This window comes from Macaca fascicularis, chromosome 12, assembly GCF_037993035.2.
Source record: "Macaca fascicularis isolate 582-1 chromosome 12, T2T-MFA8v1.1".
Classification (NCBI taxonomy): domain Eukaryota; kingdom Metazoa; phylum Chordata; class Mammalia; order Primates; family Cercopithecidae; genus Macaca; species Macaca fascicularis.
Genome location: NC_088386.1, coordinates 65,969,237 through 65,994,844, shown reverse-complemented (window position 1 = coordinate 65,994,844; position 25,608 = coordinate 65,969,237). Strand labels below are relative to the sequence as shown.

The window sequence follows — 25,608 nt, the reverse complement described above, 5'->3', positions numbered from 1 at the left end:
TGAGCCACCCCACCAGGCCTCATTCTTGTTTGTTTTTAACCTTTAATATTACATCAATTCACTGCTTTTCCCCCACTCTCCCTCTGCCCCCAGGCTGGATGTATGGCTTTCATGGCTTGGAGGGTTCTTCTCTCCCCTCATCTCTAGGCTGGCTCCCTGGGTGTGGCGGAGGGAGTGGGGATGAGAGGAACAGAGCTCTCCTTCTCTGACTGGGGATGCTGCAGACCCACTCCGCTCTGAATGGCCACAATGGTCCTTGGGCTTTATAAGGAAAGGTGGTAGTCCCTACATGCCCCACAATTAAGGAGCTCACACTCAACAGCTGCCCAAGCTCTTAATGATCTGTTATCAACTGAGTTGTTTCTTCTCCAAAATTCCCATGTTGGAGCCCTAATAACCCCCAGTACTTCAGAATGTGACTGTATTTGGAGACTGGGTCTTTAAAGAGGTGACAGTAAATTAAAATGCAGCTGTAAGAGTGGGTCCTAATCCATTATGACTGGTGCCCTTATTAGCAAGCCACGGAGAGAGGCCTTAGAAGGAACCAAACCTGCTGACACCTTGATCTCCAACTTCTATCCTCCAGAACTGTGAGAAGTAAATGCCGATTGTTTAAACCACTCAGTCTGTGTTAATTTGTTCTGGCAGCCCTAGATAAAATAAAGAGTTTCCCAGACCTCTTTATCTGTGAAAAGTGCATCCTGATCCTCGGAGGCTGGTAGGTTCTAGCACTAGCTAGGGATTTCCTCCAGCACCATGTCAAACTAATATATGATTCCTTGCCAGACTGGCTACGTCTTTTAACTGACCCTGAGCTCAACACTCACAGTACATTTATCTGATGTGTGCATCTTTTTGCCTTGCACTATCTGGTTCCCAATGAGACAGAAGCCCTTGATTTCTCCTGTGCCCTCAGACAATGGTAGGGTTGTGGGCTCACAAAGGATCCCTCCATTTTTCTGAAGAACTGAGACAGTTCCCCATCATGACATCTCTTGCTCTCTAGTTACCTTTTCCTCTACAAAGAGAAAGGTTATGTATTTTGCTAGCTAAGCAAGCATCCAGTTAGGGGATGAAATTGTAAGCATCTTTTTTTTTTTTTTTTTTTAAGTAATTGTCTCCAAATTTCACCAGTGATTCTTTTGAGAACTGCTTCCTTCCCCCAGTTTGGGGGAGGAAAAGCATACTCTCCCTTTGCCCCCAGGGGCCCAGGGCCAGGGGATGGAGGTAACAACTCTTAGACCTTTCCTGAACTTAGAATATGAGGTGCATATTCATGGACCTTATTTCCAGGAAAACAGGTCTGGACCGAGCACCACACTCCACCCTGTTGTAAACATTGGCTGTTGTTAAGAGCTCCTGTATTTTTCAGTTAGGTGCTAGAGTTTTTATGAACATCTAGGGATGCACTTTTCCCAAATAAAGAGGTCTAGAAACTCTTTTCCAGGGAAACCACACCTCTCCAGATTCCAGCTTAAAATTACAGTTTTGCAAAGAGAAAATTTAGTAGTGATGATATTAATACAATAATGCCTCTACTAATAAAAAGATGCATTTTAATGGTATGCTTAGTTATTTTAAAAGACAAACCGACGATGCTCTATTGTCAGACTCAGAAATAACACAGGAGGGCAAGGGAAGTATGGGGTGCATGGGCCCTCCTCTGCCCTGCAAGCCAGACACACAGGCCCCCTCAGCCATGGAAACCAGGGCTCCCTAGCTCTTTCAGCCCAAATGAGAGCAATCTCAACTCACTAGGGACAATATGCTGGCAATGACATGAAGGTCAAACTAGGACCTGACCTCACTGAAGCCTCCTGCACACCCACAGGACTGGGCGATTTAAACTCAGGAATCTGGTCCCAACCTCACCCAGGCCTAGGGCTTGGCAGCCCCACTCCCTCCTCCTTGGTGATGCCTCAGTACCTTAAGCTCTCCCAGTCCCCCATTCCCTCCCACTCAGAAAGAGCCTGTTATACATTGAATTGTGTCCCTAAAAAATTCATATGTTGGAGTCCTAATCCTTAAGTACCTCAGAATGTGACCTTATTTGGATATAGGGCCTTTGCAGATTTAATAAGTTTAGATGAGGTCATACTGGAGTAGGGTGGATCCCTAATCCATTATGACTGATGTCCTTATAAAACGGGGAAACTTAAACACAGATGTGGAGGGAGAACGCCTTGTGAAGGTGAAGGCAGACAGAGGGTTGGTGCAGAAACAAGGAACACCAAAGATTGCCAGAAAACCACTGGAAGCTGGGAGAGAGACCTGGAACAAACGCTCCCTCAGAGCCTTCAGAAAGAACCAACCCTGCCTTCACCTGAATCTGGAACTTGTAGCCTCCAGAATGAGGACAACACATTTCTGTTGTTTGTGGTGCTTTGAGGTGGTAGCCCTAGTATACTAATACAGAGCCTTAGATTGGCAGTCCAGACTTGGACTTCAACTTTAGTTTCTATCTTGCAGTAGTTAACTGAGTTATTTAACAAATATTTATTGAAACTTTCTATGCACTGGGCACTGCTCTGGGTCACAGACATACAGTAGTAAACAGGACCAATAAGGGCTCTATCTTCAAGCTGTTTACCAGCTAGCATGGAGTAGAGTCAGGAATAGAGATAGACGTATGTTGGCTCTTGAAGGAGACAGTTAAACAGATGATGTGATAGAATGAGTGGGGAAGAGAGGGGCTACTTTCCATTGGGTAGACAGAGAAGACCTCTCTTTGGAGGTGACATCTGAGCTTAAATTCTGGCCCACAAGAAAGAGATGGACCCATAAACATCTGGGGAAAGCTTGTAATCCCAGCACTTTGGGAGGCCAAGGCAGGCAGATCACGAGGTCAGGAGATCAAGACCATCCTGGCTAACGCCGTGAAACCCCGTCTCTACTAAAAATACAAAAAAAAAAAATTAGCTAGGTGTGGTGGCACACATCTGTAGACCCAGCTACTCGGGAGGCTGAGGCAGGAGAATGGTATGAACCCGGAAGGCGGAGGTTACAGTGAGCCGAGATCATGCCAACGCACTCTCCAGCCTGGGCAACAGAGTGAGACTCTGTCTCAAAAAAAAAAAAAAAAGATCTGGGGAAAGATTGTTCCAGGCAGAGTGAGCAGCTGAAGCAGAGTCAGGAAAAGGCTTGGAATACTTAAGGAACAAAATGAAAACAGAATAAATGAAAGACTTCAAAGAAGTGAGGACAGAGATACAGGCAGGGACAGATCTCATAGGAGTTTGTAGGTTAAAAAAAAAAAAAAAAGGAGTTTGGATTTTATTCTAGGTGTAATGAGGATCCAGTGGAAACTTTAAACAGAAGAATAATATGATCTAGCTGCAACTTCCGCCTCCTGGGTTCAAGTGATTCTCCTACCTCAGCCTCCCAAGTAGCTGGGATTGCAGGCATGCACCACCATGCCTGGCTAAGTTTTTTGTATTTTTAGTAGAGACAGGGTTTCACCACGTTGGCCAGGCTGGTCTCAAACTCCTGACCTCAAGTGATCCACCTGCCTCGGCCTCCCAAAGTGCTGGGATTAAAGGTGTGAGCCACTACATCTGGCTTGTTTGTATCTTTTAAGATGGCTATTGGGCCAAATGAGGCAAGTGGAGAAGCAGAGTTCAGTTAGCAGGTTCAGGTGAGTGATGCTGTAGCTGCGTCACCATGAACTCTGCTTTCAACTTCACAGGGTGTTCTCCTTGTGTGTGTCTCTGTGTTCAGATTTCCCCTTTTTATAAGAACATCATTCATCTTGGATTAGGGGCTCACCCTAAGGACATCATTTTAAGTTGACTATCTCTGTAAATACCCTAATTCCGAATAAGGTCACATTCTGAGGTACTGGGGCTAAGAATTTCAATGTAGTTTTAGATGGAGTCTCACTCTATCACACAGGCTGGAGTGCCGTGGTGCAATCTTGGCTCACCGCAAGCTCTGCCTCCCGGGTTCCGGCCATTCTCCTGCCTCAGCCTCCCAAGTAGCTGGGACTACAGGCACCTGCAACCACTCCCGGCTAATTTTTTTGTATTTTTAGTAGAGAGGGGGTTTCACTGTGTTAGCCAGGACGGTCTCAATCTCCTGACCTTGTAAGCCACCCGCCTCGGCCTCCCAAAGTGCTGGGATTACAGGCGTGAGTCACCACACCTGGCCAATGTATCTTTTTTTGGAGGGAACACAATTCAACCCATAAGAAATGACTGAAAAGATGAAAGAGACTATGTTGATAAGAACAATCACATTAAGAGGAATAAACAGATATGCAGAAGAAATGAGAAATACCTACAGGATCAAAATCTTTGTGGAGGTAAGAGAGGCAGGGATGCTGCGTACAAGTAGGGAGCATCTTATCTGTAAGAAGAGCAGGGATGATTCAGAAGCCCTTAGACCAGAAGGAAGATAGATACATTGATCATGTGGTATCTTTGTGAAAAAAAATACATACAGGGAAGATAGAGCAAACAGGAACAATGCAAGTGGATGTGTAGATTTGGCTCATCTATCTATTCACTTATTGAGCAAAAATATATTGAATGCCTACTATATGCCAGATGTATTTTAAGGCTTTGAGGACACAGTAATGGACAACTGAGATAAAAATTCCCTACCCTCTTGGGGCTTACATTATAGTGAAGGAAGACAGACAATAAACACGATACGTAAGTAAAATGTATATAATATGTAAGGTAATAACAAATGTTAAGAAGAAAAATAAAACAGGAATGCAGATATAAAATGTTGAATAGGTTGAAATTTTAGATAGGATAGCCAGAAAAGGTAGGTTTAGAAAAAAGATCTGAATAAAGAGAAGTTAGCCATGGGTATGTCTTAGGAAAAAAAAAAAAAATGTTCCAGATACAGGGAACAGTAAGTGCAAAGGCACCTACATAAAACCCACAGCTAACATCATACTTAATGGTTAAAGACAGAAGGTCTTCTCCTCAGGATCAGGAACAAAGCAATATGTCTCCTCTCAACACTTTTATCCAATATCATACTGGAAGTCACCAGTATAATAAGGCAAGAAAAAGAAATAAAAAGCATTAAGATTGGAAAGGAAGAAACAAAAGAGTTCTCATTCACAGACAACATGATTGTCTATACAGAAAATCCCAAGGAATCTACAAAAACAAAAACAAAAAGACTTCTAGGACTAATGAGTTTAGCAAGGTTGTGAGTGACAAAGTCAGTACACAAAAATCATCTGTATTTCTACATATTAGCAATGAATAACTAAAATCAAAATAAACAAACAATTTATACTAGTTCTATAAACTGAAATACTTTGTTTTGCATCTAACAAAACATGTACAGGATCTGTATGCTGAAAACAGCAAAATATTGATTAAATAAATCAAAGAAGATCCAAATAAATAGATATACCATGTTCATGGAATGGAATATTCAACACAGCAAGGTTGCCAATTCTTCCTAAATTTGTCTGTAGATTCAGTGCAATTCAATGCAAAATCCCAGCAGGACTTTTTATAGATACAGACAAGCTGCATTCAAAATTTATATGGAAAGACAAAAGAGCTAGAATAGCCAAAACCATTTTGAAAAAGAATAAAGTTGAAGGAATCATACTACCTGATTTTAAGACTTACTATAGTTGGGCCAGGTATGGTGGCTCAAGCCTGTAATCCTAGCACTTTGGGAGGCTGAGGCGGGCAGATCACCTGAGGTCGGGAGTTCAAGACCAGCCTGACCAACATGGAGAAATCCTGTCTCTACTAAAAATACAAAAAAGCCAGGTGTGGTGGCGCATGGCTGTAATTCCAGCTACTCGGGAGGCTGAGGCAGGAGAATTGCTTGAACCTGGGAGGCGGAGGTTGCAGTAAGCCAAGATTGTGCCACCGCACTCCAGCCTGGGCAACAAGAGTGAAACTCCATCTCAAAAAAAAGACTTACTATAGTTGGGTGTGGTGGCTCATGCCTGTAATCCCTACACTCTGGGAGGCCGAGGTGGGTGGATCACGAGATCAGGAGTTTGAGACCAGCCTGGCCAACACAGTGAAATCCCATCTTTACTAAAAATACAAAAAATTAGTCAGGCATGGTAGCGGGGGCCTGTAATTCCAGCTGCTCAAGAGGCTGAGGCAGGAGAATCGCTTGAACCTGGGAGATGGACGTTTCAGTGAGCTGAGATCACACCATTGCACTCCGGCCTGGGAGACAAGAGTGAAAATCCATCTCAAAACAAAAAAAAAAAAAGAAAAAAAAAAGACTTACTATGAATCTGCAATAGTGTGGTATTGGTGAAGAGGCAGATAGTTTGATCAATGAAACAGACCAACATAAATAATAACCAATTGCTTTTTGACAACAGTGCAAAAGCAATTCAATGGAGAAAGGATAGTTATTTCAACAAATGGTTTTGGAACAACTAGACATAGTTATGAAGAAAAAAACCAAAACACCTTAACCTTACATTTCATACAAAAATTTACTCAAACTGGACCCTAAATCTAAATCTATAATGTAAAAGTATTAATTGAGCATCTATTCATACACAGCTATACACACAATACCTTGGTGCACCCTGGCTTTCACTGGTCAGTCTTTAACACCCTTGTTCAAGTTTTCCTTTCTTGCCCTAAAACTCTCTTCAAGAGCCCAGCCCATCCACTCACAGCAGTTCAGATCAGCATCATGAGTCATCCTCTGCTCAGCAGCCTGCCATCATTTCTTCCTCCACACAACCTCCCTCTGCCCAAAGAGTTCTTTCCTCCTCGTCCTATTCATTTAATCATCTAACTTCCACCTCCCTCTCCTTTCCAGGGCTGTAGGCCCTGGCTTAGAATGCCTCATTACTCCCAGACTGTCCAATTTTCTCTAGTCTCCTATTAAAAACAAACGAACAAACAAACAACAAACACCAGTCCAATAAGCCTTTCTTAGTTAAAAGAAGTCTTTCTTCATGTTGACCCATGACATTTCCCTGACTTTTCCCTTCTATTTTTATTTGTATGGATATAGTTGTTATATTGCTTCACTTATGGATTTACATGCCTGTTCAGAATTTAGATTTTTTGTTCATCTTTTATACATTTTGGGATTTGGCACTATTGATCTCTGGCCATTCTAGCTGGGACTTTGTTGTGTTACTTCTAGAAATAATCTATGCACAGCACCATATCTAGATAGATTCCAAATACATAATTATTGATTGACTGAGATACACTCCCAAATTAAATAGAAAGAGGTGGGTCTCTTTGTAAGGAGGAATCACTCCCCAGGGCTCCCTGATGGAACTGGCTCATCAGAGCCTCCATTTCAGGAAAAGCCAGCACTATCCATGTCTGTGGCCTTGAAATTTCATCACTTAGATTCAGCTCATCTGCCAGACCCTTTTGCTAAACTGTCAGGATAGAGCAACAGCCATAAGTGGAAAATGGAAACTGAGAGATGGATACCAAAAGGTGCTCTCTTAAGAGCTTAATTCATTTTGGGCATTACAGAATCAGGACTCAGAAAATTGACAGCAAGGATTTCAGCAGTGAAGGTGCTATAGTGCTTTATAGATATGACAATGGGGGGGCTCATCTTGTCCCCCCCATCCAGAAAAAGAGGAGCAAATAGAAGTCAAGAAAGAGATACTTTATTGTTGATTTTCACTGCAAATCAAATTCCACGGAAGAGACCTGAGTTTTCAGACAGAAGGAGGCAATGAGCGTAAAACCCAGTTCTAGTTCTGAAGCAAAAATCAAACTTTGAGGTTCAGAGAATGTTCCCTCTGGTGCTATTCTTATTTTTCCTAGTTTCTCCCAAGTTCACATCTTCTTTAACACCCCAAACTACTATTTGGAAGTCAGAATTCATGATTCAAAGACAAAAATGAATTTTCAAGTTCTTTTTGAAATCCTCTTTCTTTCTTCCCCTGAGCCTTTTAAGCTTTTCTCTCAGTTTACTAGTAGCAAGTGGAACATTCCCCAAACAGGAAAATATGCCTTGAAACCCTGTTATAACATCCTTCCTTTTAATGTTTTTCTATTTAGATTATTCAGTGTGAAAAGTTCCAGCTGAAGGATTAGAAAGCAGTGTTGCTGCTACTTCAAATTTTCACACCTAAAATCTTCAGAGGATTTCCTATCAATAGGAAGTATTACAAAGAACATGTCATCATGTCTGAAGTGGCCCATCTGCAGGCAGAAGGCTGGTTGCAGAAGCATGAGAAGAGAACAGAGAGAATTCATATTGACTGTGGCTGCCTCCCTTTACCAGAAAGTCACTGAGAACCTTGCAGTGAGAATGTGCCTCTCAGGCACAGGCACCTCCACAACCAGATGCAACCAGGTGTCAGCAGAAGGGGGCTGCAGAAACCTGGGAGAAGCCCTATCTCCTGGTGACCTTGGGCCTCATTATTCTACTCCTCATGGTTTTTAATCTCTTCAGCACTCTGGAAAATGGCAGCTGGAAACAAGAAAATGCCAACTGGATTACTATCTATGATTTTATATTACGATTGCACATATAAACACATAGGTTGATCCTCTCAACCTTGACAAGAAATTAAATCAAGCCCCAGTAGTGTCATGTGCCATGTACATTTTGGTCAACAATGGACTGCATACAAACTGGTGGTCCCATAACATTATTATACCATAGTTGTACTCTACTTTTTCTATATTTAGATATGTTTAGATACACAAATACTTGGCATTGTCTTCCAATTAACTACAACATTCAGTACAGTAACATACTGTACAGGTTTACAGCCCCAAAACAGTAGACTACAACATATAGCCTAGGTTTATCATAGGCTATATCATTTAGGTTTGTGTAAGAACTCTATGATTGTATAACGATGAAATCAACTAACAATGCATTTCTCAGAATGCATCCCCATCATTAAGCTATGCGTGACTACACTGTTTTTGATATATACTAATGAAGGACTGTTACCTGCCCAGCAGCCCAGAGAGGAGGCAACTTGAAGGAATAGGAAAGTGATCCTGGGGCTCTGTTGAAAGCAAAGGACAGTGGCAATCTAGCTACCAGAAAACCTCAACTTAACTGTCAGGAATCCTTTGATAAAGAAATTAAAGTTTTTCTTTGCATTTAAACAAGTTTAATTTTAATTTTTTTTTTCAGAGATGGGGTGTCGCTGTGTTGCCCAGACTGGCCTTGCACTCCTGGGCTCAAGTGATCCTCCTGCCTCAGCCTCCTGAGTAGCTGGGACTCTAGCCATGTGCTACTACGTCAAGCTTTTTTTTTTCTTTGCATTTTAAGGGGTCTTCTCTATCTTTTGGAGAAAAAAAAACCAAAATTACTGTGACACAGAATGCACACAAAGTATGAAAAACATAAATGTACAGCATAATAAATATAATGCAAGCATCCACACAATAAATATAATGTAACCACCACTAAGATCAGGAACCAGACCACTGCCAACATCTCTTAGGAGTCTTCCCAACAAACGTACTTTCCTCTTTCAAAATTGAGGAGTCCAGCACTGGACCTCCTTTTACATTTTGGGCTAATTGCCTCCAAGGCTTGCCAACTTTGATTTTTTTTTTTTTTTTTTTTTTTTTTGAGAGGAGTCTTGTACCATTGCCCAGGCTGGAGTGCAATGGCATGATCTCAGCTCACCACAACCTCTGCCTCCCAGGTTCAAGCGATTCTCCTGCCTCAGCCTCCCTAGTAGCTGGGATTACAGGTGCCCGCCACCACACCCAGCTAATTTTTTGTATTTTTAGTAGAGATGGGGTTTCACTATGTTGGCCAGGATGGTCTCGAACTCCTGACCTTGTGATCCACCTGCCTCAGCCTCCCAAAGTGCTGGGATTACAGGCGTGAGCTACCGTGTCTGGCCTCAACTTTGATCTTTTTCCTTCCTCCCTGTAGTTCATTCCTCAAAAGGAGTTTGTGAAGTAATTGCCCATAATATCTATGCTTACTGAACTAGTGTTGCATTTAATTTCAATAAAACAATTAAAGCAAGGAAAAATAAAAATGACAAGAAAATGGTTTCTTATGCATTGAAAATATTAGTATATTCTCTTCCAAAGTGCCAGGATGGTGTGGGATCTTGCTTCTAGTGGGAATGTCAAGATATGTAGGCACCTTCCCCTTCATGAGAGGGACATGCCTGAAACAAGCATTGGCAACGAACAGCATAACCTATTTCTGTCCTGTGAGGTTTCCCATCTTCAAAGGCTGTAACATAACAGCCCCCAAAAATATAGATTATGAGTGTTTTAAAAATTAGAAAAGTGATATTCTGACATTCAACACAGGATGCACAATCATGTTAGAATTGAGGTTTGAGGGCAACTATTGTCATAAAGAGATACATTAGCGCCCAATTCTATACAGAAAATTCTATATAGAAAATGAAGGTAAAACAAAATTCTAGTTGGTGTATGGCAAAGCCATATTACCTTTACTGCTGTATTTCCCTCACTGCCTAAAAAGGACCTTATTACTAGAAGCTGTTCTATAAATGTTTGTTGATTGAATTCATTCCTACATAAATAATTCCGGGAAAAGACAACAGAATCATGCTTATAAGTGTTGATGTTTGTGGCTTCTTAGTTATACTCAAAATGTGGAGAATCCTAAGCTATACTCAAGCTTAGGATCTCAAAGGAAATTACTACGCATATATATACCTCAGGAATACTGGGAAGCCTATTGGGGCATCACGTTTGTTTCTAGTCTTATTCTTCACTTCCGTTTCTATCAAGTGGTGTGGAGTTTAGTTTCAAAACAAGATTCATTAACAGTTACAAGACAAGAGGAAAGCTCTTCCGGAGGGAGTGAAAAAGCAGCAGCAGCGGAGGTTATCTCTTTGTTCCTGTTCCTCCCACAATTGGGTGAATCAAGGGAGAAGAGACTGGCTGCAGGGCCTTACTTTCTCCATAGCGCCACCTAGTGGTCCAGGCTGTTAAATGGTTTTTATTTTGCCAAAGGTTGAAAAATCGCAAATTCCAAAGTTGTGAACAGATTTGACAAGCCGTTATTAATATTTGTGGGAGGATGTAAATGCCAGCTGAAGAGTTATTTGGATAGATTTTTCTCCCAGAGAGCATGTCCCCTATCAATAACGGTTGTCTCTTCACCTCTGTGCTGAAGTCGCCTGATGAGGAATCTACATCCCTGGGTCTCTGGTAAGGAAACACCAGCCAGCCCTTTCCACACCTGCCCCGAGCTCCCGGGAGTCCATACTGAATTAAATCCTGGCTGCCCCAAGGAAGGCATGGAATGGAAGCTGTAGGGCAGGCTTCCGATGGGCACTGCTACTAGTTCTGTTTACAGGAGCATGTCTGAAGAAACAGCCGGATTTCAACTTTCCTTCCAAGTTAAGATGAAGCAAAGGCTGTAGAGTGTGGCTTTTTTTTTTTTTTTTCTTAGCCAGGCTTTTCATTCCTCTGCAAGTTGCTAAAAATCAGATCTGGCAACCAGTTAAGAGGGATGTGGGAAGAAAAGAAGAGGAAATAGTGAACAATGAACAGTGATAAAGAGGTTTCTCTTCCTTTTTTTCTTAAAAGCATGCCCACTGCTATTTCCAGACCTAGCCTAAAAACACAAAGCCTTTGAGAGTAGAGCTGTGAGAAGGCTGAGTTGGCCACCCAGCTAAAAGCAGCAGAATCCCAGGTACATTCTAAAAGGCTGACTCAGTTAGAATCCATTTGGAAAAACAGTTAAGACCTGGAAGTTCTGTTCTTTGGCCCTAGTTTCCTGCTTTTTTGGCATGAGGACTACAGCAACTAAAGAGAAGGTAACTGTAAGTAGGCGAAGGCCACATACATAGGCCAGTGATGGACCTGTTTCAAGTTGGTTAGGAGAGAGGTGGGGTGGGGTCATAACTGGGTAGAAATTGGACCAAGGTGATCTTTGAGGATCCCCTGACCTCTGATTCAGCATACTCCTTTTTTCACTTGGAATCACACACAAATAGAAATAATCTTCCTGATAAGTCTTGGTAAACTGAGACTATCCTAGAGTGCTTAGCATGAATTAATGATATCGTATGGCTTTATAAAGGGAAGAATGAAAAGAAGGACGAGAAAGTCTAAGAGTTCATGTTATGGATAGTGTATGTATGTTTATGTGTGCGTGCACACATGTCTGTGTACACACTGATGCTGCATAATTAAATTACAAAAGAAACAATCACTTTCCTTTTCTTGAATTTAGACCCTTACTTCTGCTTAAAGAAATTCAACGTTAGTGGTGCAGCCCTAGCAGTATTCAGACACTAACTGAAAAATTCCACCTGGTCTTGCAAAAGCTTCGGGAGAAGGGCTATCAGAGGGTTCTCAGGTACCTGTTTTGGTCAGAGGGATTGAGAAGAGCTGCTGAAGAAGCTTGTTTTCTGACGTCCTCAGGACCACAACCACATCAGCAGGGAGAGTGTCTCTATTCTTCTCAAGAACCCCAGAAGCATCATATAATACCTGTAACATGAATAGCAAACGGCAAATTAGCCAAGTCAGCTGTCCATCATTGGTGACTCTGGCAAATTGTTTAGCCAGTCATTAATTGACCTCTATATAGAACTAATCTTGACATAGCCACACTTTTATATGCACAGCACCAGATAAAGGGAAAAATTAGGATTTTTGACAACCAGTTTATCTTAACTTATTGTCTATTTTTTTTTTTTTTTTTTTGAGATGGAGTCTTGCTCTGTCGCCTAGGCTGGAGTGCAGTGGCATGATCTCGGCTTACTTCAACCTCTGCCTCCCAGGTTCAAGCGATTCTCCTGCCTCAGCCTCCTGAGTAGCTGGGACCACAGGTATGTGCCACCACGCCCAGCTAATTTTTTGTATTTTTAGCAGAGATGGGGTTTCACTGTGTGAGCCAGGATGGTCTTGACCTCCTGACCTCATGATCCACCTGCCTCGGCCTCCTAAAGTGCTGGGATTACAGGCGTGAGCCACCGCACTGGCCTGTCTAGTTGCTTTTTGAAGATAAATCACATCAGAATAATTATTAAAATATATTAGATGCCATGTGCAAAGCATCCATCTTATGAGCTAAACACTGTTATTATCTCCATTTTACTGGTAGACAGGCAGAGACTTAGGAAGAGGTTGAGGAATGTGCTCCTGGTCACACATTTCACAGGTGGTAGGTAGGTATCAAAACTCAGGCAGTTTGCCTCTATGCTCACAACTACTTTAAGCACTCTCACTGCCTCCGTAGGTCCTCATGCGATCTGAGTGATCACTCAAGGATGCTGAGTAGTTCTTGGTTTTCAGAACAGAGGGGATCCAGTTCATATAAATTGTGAGGACCACCCTCAGAGAATTCCTTCTCTACAAATAAGCTTTGAATGGCAAATGATGCAGCAAAGGACACAGAGACTGGGGGGCAAAAAAAAGTTTTTCCCCTAAAATCAGGAAAGGAAAAGAACGAGTCAAGAAGAGGGGTGGGTAGGACATAGGTATAAAAGGACAGGGAGAGGTGAGAAGAGAAGGACAGGAATGGAAGGCAAAAAAGAGGAATGAGGAGGGGAATCAGGGTAGATGCCAGTATTTCAGACTCTGAGGAGGACATTAATATGCTGAGGTAGGTCAAAAACGGAATTGCAATTTCTAACAAAGATCCAAAATAGACACCATAAAGTACTATTTGGAGAGAAAAACAATCCCCTTCCCTTGTACTAGAATTTCCCAACATCCAGTCAGGAAAATCAGTTACAACGGCATGATATGAATATGAAAGACAATTTCAATACATCTTAAATCAATAAAATAATCAAAAATGCCTTTTATTGAACTCCTACCAATTTTCTGGACCTACAGCTCATCAGACCCCAGAGGAACGAATCAGCCATAATTCAAATGGCTCCTTTGGGAGTAACATAAGCAAGGAGCTTGTGGTTATAAGATAGGGAATTTCCTGAATCAGTCACTAATCTGCTTCAGGAACTTGAAATTCAGACTGAGGCATAATGTATGAAAAGTGGAAATTTCAGTTAAGTTGTAAAAGCTTAACATCTGGATAATAACGTGGATTTTTTTCTTTTCATCTGGGCATTTTGGGGCCCTTAGACATATGATTAAAGTACTAAAAATTGAGTCCCACTGTGATATTAACCTTCCTCCATTACCTACATGTCTCCAAATGACTTTAGAATGTGAACATTTACCACTAAACACCGCAAAAAGCTGTAATATGTTTCCTCTCTGGAGAGCTGTCAGTTCTAGGCCAAACCTCAGGTGAGAAGCAGATGGCAACTCTGTGGGCCACCCCAGTAAGAAATTGCTTCTATGCCAGGGGCAACTTTCTGTGAGTGGCACCACTGAGAAACTTTAAGAATTATGATTAGGTATTCAGGAAGAATTAAAAGGGGAAAGAAATCTGTAAGCAATTTCATGAGCAGCACAGACAGGGTAATACAGACACTTACCCTTTGTCAAATTCAGGTCTAGTAACTATCACACTGCTCTCACCTTTCCAGCATAATGCTGAATGCCAAAGCACAGCTCCACTCCTTTGGGCCTCCAGAAGTATTTGCACCGTAGATTATCTTCAAATTTATCTGTGTGGATTTTTATGTTGGAGAGTTACAATGTGAATTATTCTCTCTTTCAAACAAAAACTTGTTCCTTGAGCCATGAGTGACTCAGAATAAGGGCTTTCAGAATAAGGCCTTGATATTAACAAGGGTGGAGAAAGATCACCGATACGATGGGCATTTGTCACATCCTTGCTTAGTTGTGTAGCGTTGTCTTTAGTGTCAGCCTGTGCTCTAAGGTCGTATGTTCTCCTGCTGTTTCTAAGAACTCCTAGCATGGACATTGATGACACCAGAGGCCCTGCCAGTTAGTTTTAGAACCATAAAGGTATCCCATGGAAGGCAGATGACCCTGGTTTAAACTCATCTGGGCAACTTGTGACAATGTTATATATAAAAGAAAGCCACTGAGGGTTACAATTTCAACTCATAAAGGTGAATCTCTGCCACAAATCAATTTTCCCTCTGGGGAAAAGGCTTGAAACTTTTTATTCCTCCTTTAACACACAATCTTTGCTATTGTGGTTGAAAGCCTACTAGGTGTGAGAAACTGTTAAGCGCTAAAAGCACGTAAAGACTGAGGCTTCATTGCCCCAAGCACCTCACAATCTAAGTGAGGAACAAAGGTTGTGAAAAACACTGAAGATTCAAGAGGAATAGGGTACAGAATAGAGGGCCTTTGACGTCAGAAGGAGATGCCCTGTATTCATCCCGAAGATAACAGCAACCTAATGAGAAGGTGGCTTTAGAAAGACTAAACTAGCTGCGATATCCAGGGTAGATGGGGAAGGTAGGAGCCTGGAAGCCAAGGAGACTGGAAAGGGCTTCTACACGAAATCAAATTAGACGTGGATGGGAATCCAGGGGAAGACATGAGAGGGGGGCACACAAAGGATGGGAAGCAAACATTGGCTATAGGAAAGAAGAGAGAGGAAGGCGTAAAAATGAAATCAACATGGGGTAATGCTAATCATGTTGGCAGGAATAGGAAAGTGGGAAGGGTTAGGAATAATGATGGGTTTGCTTTAAGATTCAAATTCTACGACTACATTTCAATTCAATTAAAAAGAAGGCCTATATTCTTACAACCCACCACATAGACAAAATATGTAAGGTAAATTCATTAAAGTACACTCAATTGATGACACGAACCAAGTTTTGTTCTAAATGTATATGCCTTTTTCTCAGAAGGTACCTACCAACCAGGGTCTGGTCAGTTGCTTGGGGAAACCGACTTTCCTCATCCAAAAGTGCAAGTAGTCCCAGGGGTTTCTGGAGGAACATGTCCAAGAGCGGGCGGTTGTCCTCATATTCCACAGGTATAGCATCAATGCCTTCATTCTGATATTCCATCTGGAGGGAAATGGATTGTGATTCTCTCCAGCCCAAAACCAGCCTTGGTACCACCAGGATACTTTGACGTGGACTTTCTGGGTCTAGCAACACTGAATGCATGTGGAAAGCAGGATATGTTTTATGTGTATAGTAAAGGAATCTTCTACATATAACACCATTAAAGCTGTGCATTTAAATCTGACTTCAAGTGGCCTCTGGCAGGCAGCTAAACCCAGTAAAATCTCTCTGTCAAACGTGGACTTGGTAACTTATCATTTAGAAACTAATGTACAAGGAAGTAAAGCTGAAAAAAAATTTTTTTTAGTGAGAAATGTGGTTTAAACCAAGAAAACAGAATTCTCTTCTGCAAGGAATTCTATAAAGGAATCATCTAGGGTTGGAAAACTAGAAAAACTCCAGATTGCCAGGGAAATAAGTGGAAGGAACCTGGACCGAAACAAGAGTGGATGGGAGAGGAGTGCTATACAGATTTATCCAGCTTCAGAGATAAAAGCAATGCTGGTATTTTCACGAAATGTCTTTGTGTGTATCTAATCACAGTTTAGTTTGTGTGTCCTCATGCCTGCATTAAAACAATTATCCCTGCATCCAAGAGGCTTAGCCAGAATGTTTCATTATTGCAACTACTTCACACAGAAGAGAGTCTTAGGGTTTAAGTAAAGGTTGGGGCTGAGCAGACTGCTATGTAGGCTGCTGCCCCAGGAAAAGAGCTCCATCCCTTGGGTCCACTAGTTTCTCACTCTGTCTTCACAATTTATTATTAAACTCACAGAGGGACAATTTCCATTTCTAGAAAAACAAGAACACATCCTACTCTTCTCTGGAGATACCTCTCCAGTTACTGAGGGATCTGGTACATAGCAGATAGGGGATAGCGAGGGCTAGTATAGCAGTTAAGAACCTATGTCCCAAATTCCAGGTCATCTGTATCATTTTGAACACAACTATAAATATTTTTAGTTAAATAAAGTAGAAGAGATACAGCATTTTGAGCAATATGCACAAAAGAGTTTTGACGCAAGATTTAAATGAGTGACTTATCACCAGCTCCACTCAAGTGAGGAAATGTACCTTTCCACAGAAATCAAGACCTTTTTCAGATAAATTTAGACTATTTAGCCAGGACTGCCTTACCCTGTTTTCTCTCTAGGGTCTTTTGCCAGTTAGTCTACAGGGTTTCTGCTACAAATTGTGGGCAGCTTGGAGACACCTTTTCCCCATCAAATTTAGTTACCTCAGAGTTCACTATTACCTGCTCAAGAGCAAAAACGTGCTGATTGAAATAGTACTGGATTTGCTCATTGGCGATGTTTATGCAGAGCTGCTCAAATGAATTTCTCTGAAAATTCTCGAATCCAAAGATATCCAAGATCCCCACATTCATCCCATCTTCTGCACTACTGCGTGAGAGAGAAGAACAAAACTATTTAGAGGAGGAAACACCCACCTCAAGATGATGAGAATATATGTGCCCAAGTGTTTATCAACTCAAGTACCCAATTCAGCCACTCATGGAAAGCAGCATCCTGCCACCCCTAAGAAAAGAAGCAGTTTGTGTCTTAAACTATTTGTTCTTTCGGACTTTCAACAGCATTTCCAACTTCTTTTTTTTAAGCAGTAGAATCCTTTAGAATCTTACTCAGGAACTCCATATATAAAATAGATGTTTAAAAGTCCTTTTGTTTGAAGGGGTTGAAGCTGTTGCTTATTTATTCTCCCACCTATCTACCCACAAAGGTAACTGGAAGAGTACTCTTCAGAATCGGATGTGGTGAACTCCTCCACAATATGGGAAACCACTATGTTTAAGGAAAGAGCAAGGAAAAGTAGTCGAAGAAGTAGGAATAATAATGTAAGATAGTGTGCTTTAAAATTTTTCATAAAATGTCTCTTTGATTCTAAAAACAACACTATGAAGAGGATATTATATTCCTCATTTTACAGGTGAGAAAACTGACTTAGAACATGAAGCTGATTAAAACCATTATTGGAACGCCAAGCATATGGGAGTTATTCACATCCTACTGCTCAAGGTCATCGCCAAGGTCTGATTGAAAAAATTCAAAAAATTGCCACCTCAGGCATAAATGGGTTAAGTTGTAGAGTTTGGGTGCGAACCCAGTTTGTCCAGCTCCCAGCCAAGACTGTTCTCTCAAATACTACACTTTAGTGGCTCCTTCAGTCTTTTGCCTCTCCGGTTCAAACGCTTCAACTCTCCTGGATCTCATTGTGTCTTCTAAAAGAGAAGGCCTAAATTAGCTGGGCGTGGTGGCACGCGCCTGTAATCCCAGCTACTCAGAGGCGGAGGCAGTTGAATTGCTTGAACCCCGGAGGTGGAGGTTGCAGCGAGCGGAGATCTTGCCACTGCACTCCGGCCTGGGCGACAGAGTGGTACTCTGACTCCACAAAAAAAAGAAAGAAAATCCCAGAGAGGACCAAATGCTTCCTTTTGCAAACGCTAAGGGACGGCGGGGTCAATGGCAGCTCTCCTGAGCCCTCTGCTCTCCGAGGAACTTGCCATATGTTTTTGTCTGGCTGCAGGAGTGTATTAATGCGATTCACAATCCAGCTGAAGAGCCTCCCATACAGGGCTTTGGACATGGCGTCTCGAACGTCCGCAGCCCTGTCTACGGTATTGGCACGGATGATGGTCTCGCCCCGGGTGACCACACAGTGGGAGGTGAGGGCCTCCTGGAGCTCTTCGGGGCTGATGCACAGAACAGAGGCAGCTGAAACAAAGAGTAAGGATAACACAGAATGTAGCCAGACCTTCGTTCATTCAGTCTGTCAGCATTTATTAACATCCACTATGTGCCAGACTCCATTTTGGTACTTTTCACTCAAAGATAAACAGGCTAGGTCCCTAACTCCAAGAAGCTTCCAGACTGACACAGTATCTCCCAAACTGTTCTGAAAGCTCTTACTTCATAGATGCTTGACGAAAAAAAAAGGAAGAGGAGGTGGTCTTTTGCCAAATAAATTGGGGAAATAGCTGCAGACTGTATTTTACCCTTAGACAGTCACAAAATATACTCTTATAGTAAAGGCCCTAAAATGTCCTACAGTTTAACACAAAAAAGGTTTTTACTTTATTTAAATCAGTTTGTTTGTTTTTCATAATTGAGGATTCTCACTCTTTGTGCCACCATAATTACCTGTGGAACTTTAAAAATAAACAGGTGCCTGCTTTCTTCTCCTGTATATGCTGATATAGTGGATTCAGAATGGGCCCAACTTCCTGTATTTTTTTTCAGTTTGTAGATGATTTTTTCAAAAACAACTAAGGTTAAAAACCAATACCCAAAATTACCTGCCATAGAATTATTTTCTATAGAACTCTTGCAGCTTATGGAAGGAACACTGGTGTTCCACAGGACATCCTTGGGGAAATACTAGTTCATGAAAACATCCAGAGCTGTTAGAAGGACCAGCAGGCTGGGCGAATCCCAACACTTTGGGAGGCCGATGGTGGGGGGGGTGGATCATGAGGTCAGGAGTTCAAGAGCAGCCTGGTCAACATGGTGAAACCCCGTCTCTACTAAAAATACAAAAATTAGCCAGGCGTGGTGGCAGGTGCCTGTAATCCCAGCTGCTCTGGAGGCTGAGGCAAAGAAATGCTTGAACCCAGGAGGCAGAGGTTGCAGTGAGCGGAGATCGTGCCACTGCACTCTAGCCTGGGTGACAGAGCAAGACTCCGTCTCAAAAAAAAAAAAAAGACTAGCAAACGCTGCATTATATTTTACAGAGCCTAAAGAAGCATGTGCTTTGGCAACAACACAGCCCACAAATATCAAATAATTACCATTTTGCAAAGCTTCAGCATCGGGCACCTCACTTTTATCAGTCTGATGTTGAGAGGAAATAGCTGCAAACTCAATGTTCCCAATATTCAAAATCCCGGCCAAAATTCTGTACACTGAGTGCACCTCCTGAAAAGGACATCAAGAACCATATATGAAGGTCATTGCCAATCAAACTAATGAACCACTAGACCTGTAGTGGAAACTACCAGTTGTTTACCAAAGTCCATTCTCCCTCTTTTCCTGGACACACAGCCAAATTTCCCAAACTCCTTTGCAGTTAGAGGTCATCATATAACCACATTTTAACAATGAAGCAAGCAGAATGATGTGGGTCACTTCTGGGCCCAGGCCTTATGGGCATGAGCATACCTCCTCTATACTTTCCTTCTCATTATTGCTGGCTGGAACTCCCAGCAACCCAGCCTTAACCATGCCACTGATGAGGATGCCTTAGACCAACAATTGCATAAAGGGAGTTGTTCTGCAACCTGACCCTCTTATCTGGAAACAGTTATAAGAGATAACTAATCTTCTTTGTTCTTTAAGCCACTTTTAGCCTTTTACCCTAACTAATACCAGCTCCCAAATTCAGGTATGATCTTTTGTTCAAAGCAAGAGCGGAGCTGTTTCCTTAACCTCTTTGGAATATCGCTTTTATGAAGCAGTTGGGAAGACATTCATTCATGGCTCCTAGAATATTTTAAAGTTAAATGATGGACTATATAGTTATGAAGTCAGGAAATATTTTGAGAGTCACTAGAAATTATCTGTGATAATTGTATATGAAATTATATTTTTATATAACAAGAAATATATATAACTAACCTTTTTTTGAGATAGAGTCTTGCTCTGTCACCCAGGCTGGAGTGCAGTGGCGCAATCTCGGCTCACTGCAACTCCTGCCTCCCAGGTTCAAGCGACTCTCCTGCCTCAGCCTCTCGGGTAGCTGGGATTATAGACACGTACCACCACACCCAGCTCTTTTTGGTATTTTTTAGTAGAGATGGAGTTTCGACATGTTGGCCAGGCTGGTCGTGAACTCCTGACCTCAGGTGATCCGCCCGCCTCAGCCTCCCAAAGTGCTGGGATTACAGGCGTGAGCCACCGTGCCTGGCCAACAATTGACTTTTGTTTTTTTTGTTTTGTTTTGTTTTTTGGTTTTTTTGAGATGGAGTTTCGCTCTTGTTGCCCAGACTGGAGTGCAATGGTGCTACCTCGGCTCACCGCAACCTCTGCCTCCCAGGTTCAAGTGATTCTCCTGCCTCAGCCTCCTGAGTAGCTGAGTAGATGTGCCACGATGCCCAATTAATTTTTTAGTTTTAGTAGAGACGGGGTTTCTCCATGTTGGTCAGGCTGGTCTCGAACTCCTGACTTCAGGTGATCCACCTGCCTTGGCCTCCCAACGTACTGGGATTACAGGCATGAGCCACCGCGCCCGGCCAACAATTGACTTTTGAACAATACAGGTTGGAACTGCACAGGTCCTCCTATACATAGATATTTTTCAACCAAACATGGATCAAAACTACAGTATTCACAAGATGTGAAACCCACATATACAGAGGGCTGACTTTTCATACATGTGGGTTCTGCAGGGCTGACTGCAGGACTCGAGTATGCTTGGATTTTGGTATATGAATTGGAGGCTCCTGGAACTAATCCATCACATATACCGAGGGACAATTGTATTTGTTCTTTGCCCCCAGTTGCTGACACAAAAGCATCTAAAACCCTTGAAAGTGAGTGATAGGAATGTTAGGAGTCTTTTTGTTATTTACAACAAGCCCCTCTCATCCATACCTGAGTTTATACTAAGCAGGTGACTCTTTTTTTTTTTTTTTTTGAGACGGAGTCTCGCTCTGTCGCCCAGGCTGGAGTGCAGTGGCCAGATCTCAGCTCACTGCAAACTCCGCCTCCCAGGTTTACGCCATTCTCCTGCCTCAGCCTCCTGAGTAGCTGGGACTACAGGCGCCCTCCACCTCGCCCGGCTAGTTTTTTTGTATTTTTTAGTAGAGACGGGGTTTCACCGTGTTAGCCAGGATGGTCTCAATCTCCTGACCTCGTGATCCGCCTGTCTCAGCCTCCCAAAGTGCTGGGATTACAGGCGTGAGCCACCGCGCCCAGCCAAGCAGGTGACTCTTGGTGGACCTCTAGTTAACTTTAGGATGGAGAGCTGGTTGCCAGAGGAACCAATCATGTGATTAGAGAGTTCGAACTTTTGGGTCCTCCTCAGCCCAGTCTCTGGGAGCACAGAGGGACTAGACATCGAGTTAATTCCCAATGGCCAATGATTAACCAATCATGTGAATGTAATGGAACCTCCTACAACTTCTGCCTCCTGGGTTCAAGCGATTCTCCTGCCTTAGCCTCCCGAGTAGCTAGGATTACAGGCACCTGCCACCATGCCCGGATAAATTTTTGTATTTTTAGTAGAGATGGCATTTCACCATGTTGGTCAGGCTGGTCTTGAACTCCTGACCTCAGGTGATCTGCCCACCTTGGCCTCCCAAAGTGCTGGGATTACAGCCATAAGCCACCGTGCCCAGCAGAGTTGTATCCTTTATAATAAAACAGTAATGGTAAGTAAAGTGTTTTCATGAGTTCTATAAACTGTTCTAGCAAATTATCAAACCTGAGGAGGGAGTTGTGGGGACTCTCAATTTACAGTCAGTCAGTCAGAAGTATAGAAGTCAGTAGCATAGGTATTTGGAGTCAGGGTAGTCTTGTGGGACTGAGCCCTTAGCTTGTGGGATCTGATGCTAACTCCAGGTAGATAGTGTCAGAATTGAGTGGATTGTAGGACACTCAGCTGGTGCCAGAGAATTTGTTGGTATGGGGGAGAAAACCCCACATATTTGGTGTCAGAAATGTGAGTAAAAACAGTTCTGATTATCTAAGCTCTATTTTTATATTGAAAGTTGAATACATATGTATCATTAATAGTAAAAAAAAAAAATTAAAGGGTATATTTACTTATTTAAAAACTTACATTTTCTATATGTGAAACAATGAAATAGGAAAATTTTGCATTTTATGCTTAGAGAAAAGTACTTTCACAAAAATATTCAGGCAGGTAACTTGATTTAGTACTCTACATAGCAGCAAAGGAATAGGAACGGTCACTAGACCACTGATAAAGCATTGCCTCACAGATTACAACTTCCTGTAAACATTACTCAGTAAAGCCAAAAAGAGGAACACAGACTATAATAGTGACATCTGCTGGATACCTGATAATGCTACAAAGACAAATGAAGATTTTAAACTAGGCTTCTACAATGGATAAATGTTATTCTTCCAACTTCTAAATCAAAGGCAATATGTCATGTTTTTTACTCTAAGAATCATTGTTTAATCACCCAACTTAAGAGTGGCTAAGGAGAACACCTACTAAATAGGTTTTCTGGGACTTGCTTGGATTTAACATGACAGCACCTCATTACTTAGATCAATACAGTGTGAGGCTTGCTCACTACACTGAGCAACTTCCCACAGAGGCAGATCCCGGGGGTAAAACAGAGACTCTTGCAGTGAGTTCTACATCAGCTGTTTCTATACCCAGTTATCTCAAGAGGTTATCTGAAACTCTCAGTACTCTTAGAAAAAATAAATGTATTTCCTGTAATTAAAACACGCATCACACAAAGACTCTTTCTCTCTCTCTTTCTTCATGTGTTACAGTACAAGCTCTGAAACCTCCCAAAATAAGACTTCCAGGCATTTCACCACTGAGATAATCACCATAGAAAATGACTGTCAAAGGCTATACCCTTGAAACCAGCATCTTGCCCTGTTGCTTCTCTGGCAATATCCTCTTCAGCATAGTGCCTAGACAACCATTTAAAGTGAAAAACTATCTATGACCCTGAGCAAAAACATTTAGGTTCAAACACTGTGTGAATCACTGAAATTAATGATCGACTGGGTCTCCTTCCTTGATTTAGTGAGAACTACAGAGGGGTAACCAATGCTCACCTTATCAAGGAGTTTATATTTCTGGGCTATTCCACCCACTTGACTCCATCAGTCCTATAACCTTGGGTTAATTAGTTCTCCCTTTCTGATCTAGGAGCCTCTGCGTTCAGGTCAAAACATCATGTACACTCATGGCAAAATTCAATCAGTTGTATGTCCACCTGTGGGATTACTCTTCCTGTCCTAAACCTTTTCGATCAAATTTTTCTTATTGTCTCCCCACAGAGAGCCAGGGAAGGTTTTTTCACCTTCTTTACCTTGTCCATTTTCTCTTGCTTCATCTCCAGCTACAGAGCTTTTCCTGGCATCTCTGCCTTTTCTGCAGACTTTTGCTATGCTGCTATCTCTTTTTATTTCTACCACTTTCCAACTTTCTATATTATAAAGTGGAATAGCTTCATTCAAGAAGACCAAGTCCTCCAACTGGGTTTCTCAATTTATTGTTGATGAGTATAAACTATTTCACTACCAATCAGCAAAAGTGGGGAAGAGAGAGCGTTTCTCCATCAAAGCCCCACTGCAGGATATCTGATATTTTCTTATCTTTTCTCGTAAGACACTTCTTTTACTGATGTAGATATTCTCTTGACAGAGTTGAGGCTAATTGAAAAGTTGAGAGGAAACTTAGTTTTCTCTGTTAGCCTGGTGCTACTCTAAGGAAATCCCCCTTGGCCTGGCTCATAAGCATCTCTGGTAGTTGTTTCTCTGGTATATCCCTAGGAATTTACTTCCCTTCCCAGTCTCTCTTTCCTTTCTTTCTTTTTTGTAAGTTTCTTCAGTTTTTCATCAGTTCTTCCCTAAGCACTGCATCAGGACCAGCTGAAGGGCCTATCTACAGGCTCTGTTCCAACACTTCTCGGTCTCCTTTGCAGAGGCTCTACAACATCTGGCATCTTAAAAGCCAATGGTATCCTATTGTCTGTCACCAAGACATTAGAAATCCTCAAGACTCCCAAGTCATATTTTCACATGTAATCTTTCAGAGCAGTACTCTCTCAATTCATAATCTATTTTGAAGAAAGGGAAGAAATTTTGTGCCGATCTCAAAGGCTTCTCCCTAACCTCTCCAACGGGGATCTATAGTGTACGTCCAGTTTTGACCATCACATAGATCATCTGCCCAAAAAGTTTTCATGTAGCATTAAATAGAAACATCTCTAAAACCCTATTGATTGAATATGTTAATTACTACCAGCAAGACAAGTATATAATTGTATGGTTTGGCTCCAGAAATAAGAGTTGAAAAGCACAATCTTCACAATAAGGTCTTAGGGATAATCCCCCAACCCTCCACAAGAAGTCATCATCATTAGTGGAAGACTCCTCCACCAGGGCAATTTCTTTACAATAAACTCAGGGTCAAGTGTTCTTTCAGATACTTTGGCTGGTGTCCCAGATTTAAAATTCATGCTCCTGACTCCACACGAAGGTTTGCTACTCATAATTTTGCTTTAAGGGTTTGAGAAAAAATTAAGGGATTCCTGCAGGGAACTAGTGACATTATAAGAAAGGAGAAGAACCATAATTTTGATTGAATTGACCAGTTCATTTAAGCTTTATCTAGAAATGTCTGCCAGAAAAACCTAAAAGAAAGTTCTGTTACATCAGCATTTGGCATCTGTTTCCTGACTACATTCAACTGGATCTTTCTGAATTTAGTCACACTACTTTGAATTTATAAACATAAAGTGAACTGAGTTAACTCAGCAAAACAGGTTGTCTGCAGAGATAGAACTACAGAATTCAGAGTCAGAGAGATAAGATACAGCTTCTTCCTTTCATTTCTAAGGTTGCAGCTGATATAAATTGGTTTATTTCCTGTATGAATTAATGTGGGACATGGTGAAAATATACACACATGACACCGTTACATTCTGGTTATTCATTTAACAGTACAGACCAGGCACAAATTAAAAATGTTCACCATCTTTTACATGTTTTTCTTTTCATGTTTATTCATACAGTCATTCATTTATTTCTATTGCACCTTTTTTCCCAGAGAGGCTA

The 25,608-nt window shown here is 41.8% G+C and overlaps 1 protein-coding gene across 1 annotated transcript in view; it reads right to left on the bottom strand.

Moving 5' to 3' along the window:
* MYO3B (myosin IIIB) overlaps window positions 1-25,608 on the bottom strand; it is a 491,510-nt gene that overhangs the window by 236,589 nt on the left and 229,313 nt on the right. Inside the window, exons 17-22 of the mRNA XM_045367230.3 lie at window positions 19,626-19,752; window positions 18,342-18,552; window positions 17,076-17,223; window positions 15,667-15,820; window positions 14,403-14,491; window positions 12,269-12,398 (exon numbers count right to left, since the gene is read on the bottom strand). Coding sequence (XP_045223165.2) covers window positions 12,269-12,398; window positions 14,403-14,491; window positions 15,667-15,820; window positions 17,076-17,223; window positions 18,342-18,552; window positions 19,626-19,752 — 859 coding nt within the window. The remainder of the gene's footprint in view (window positions 1-12,268; window positions 12,399-14,402; window positions 14,492-15,666; window positions 15,821-17,075; window positions 17,224-18,341; window positions 18,553-19,625; window positions 19,753-25,608) is intronic.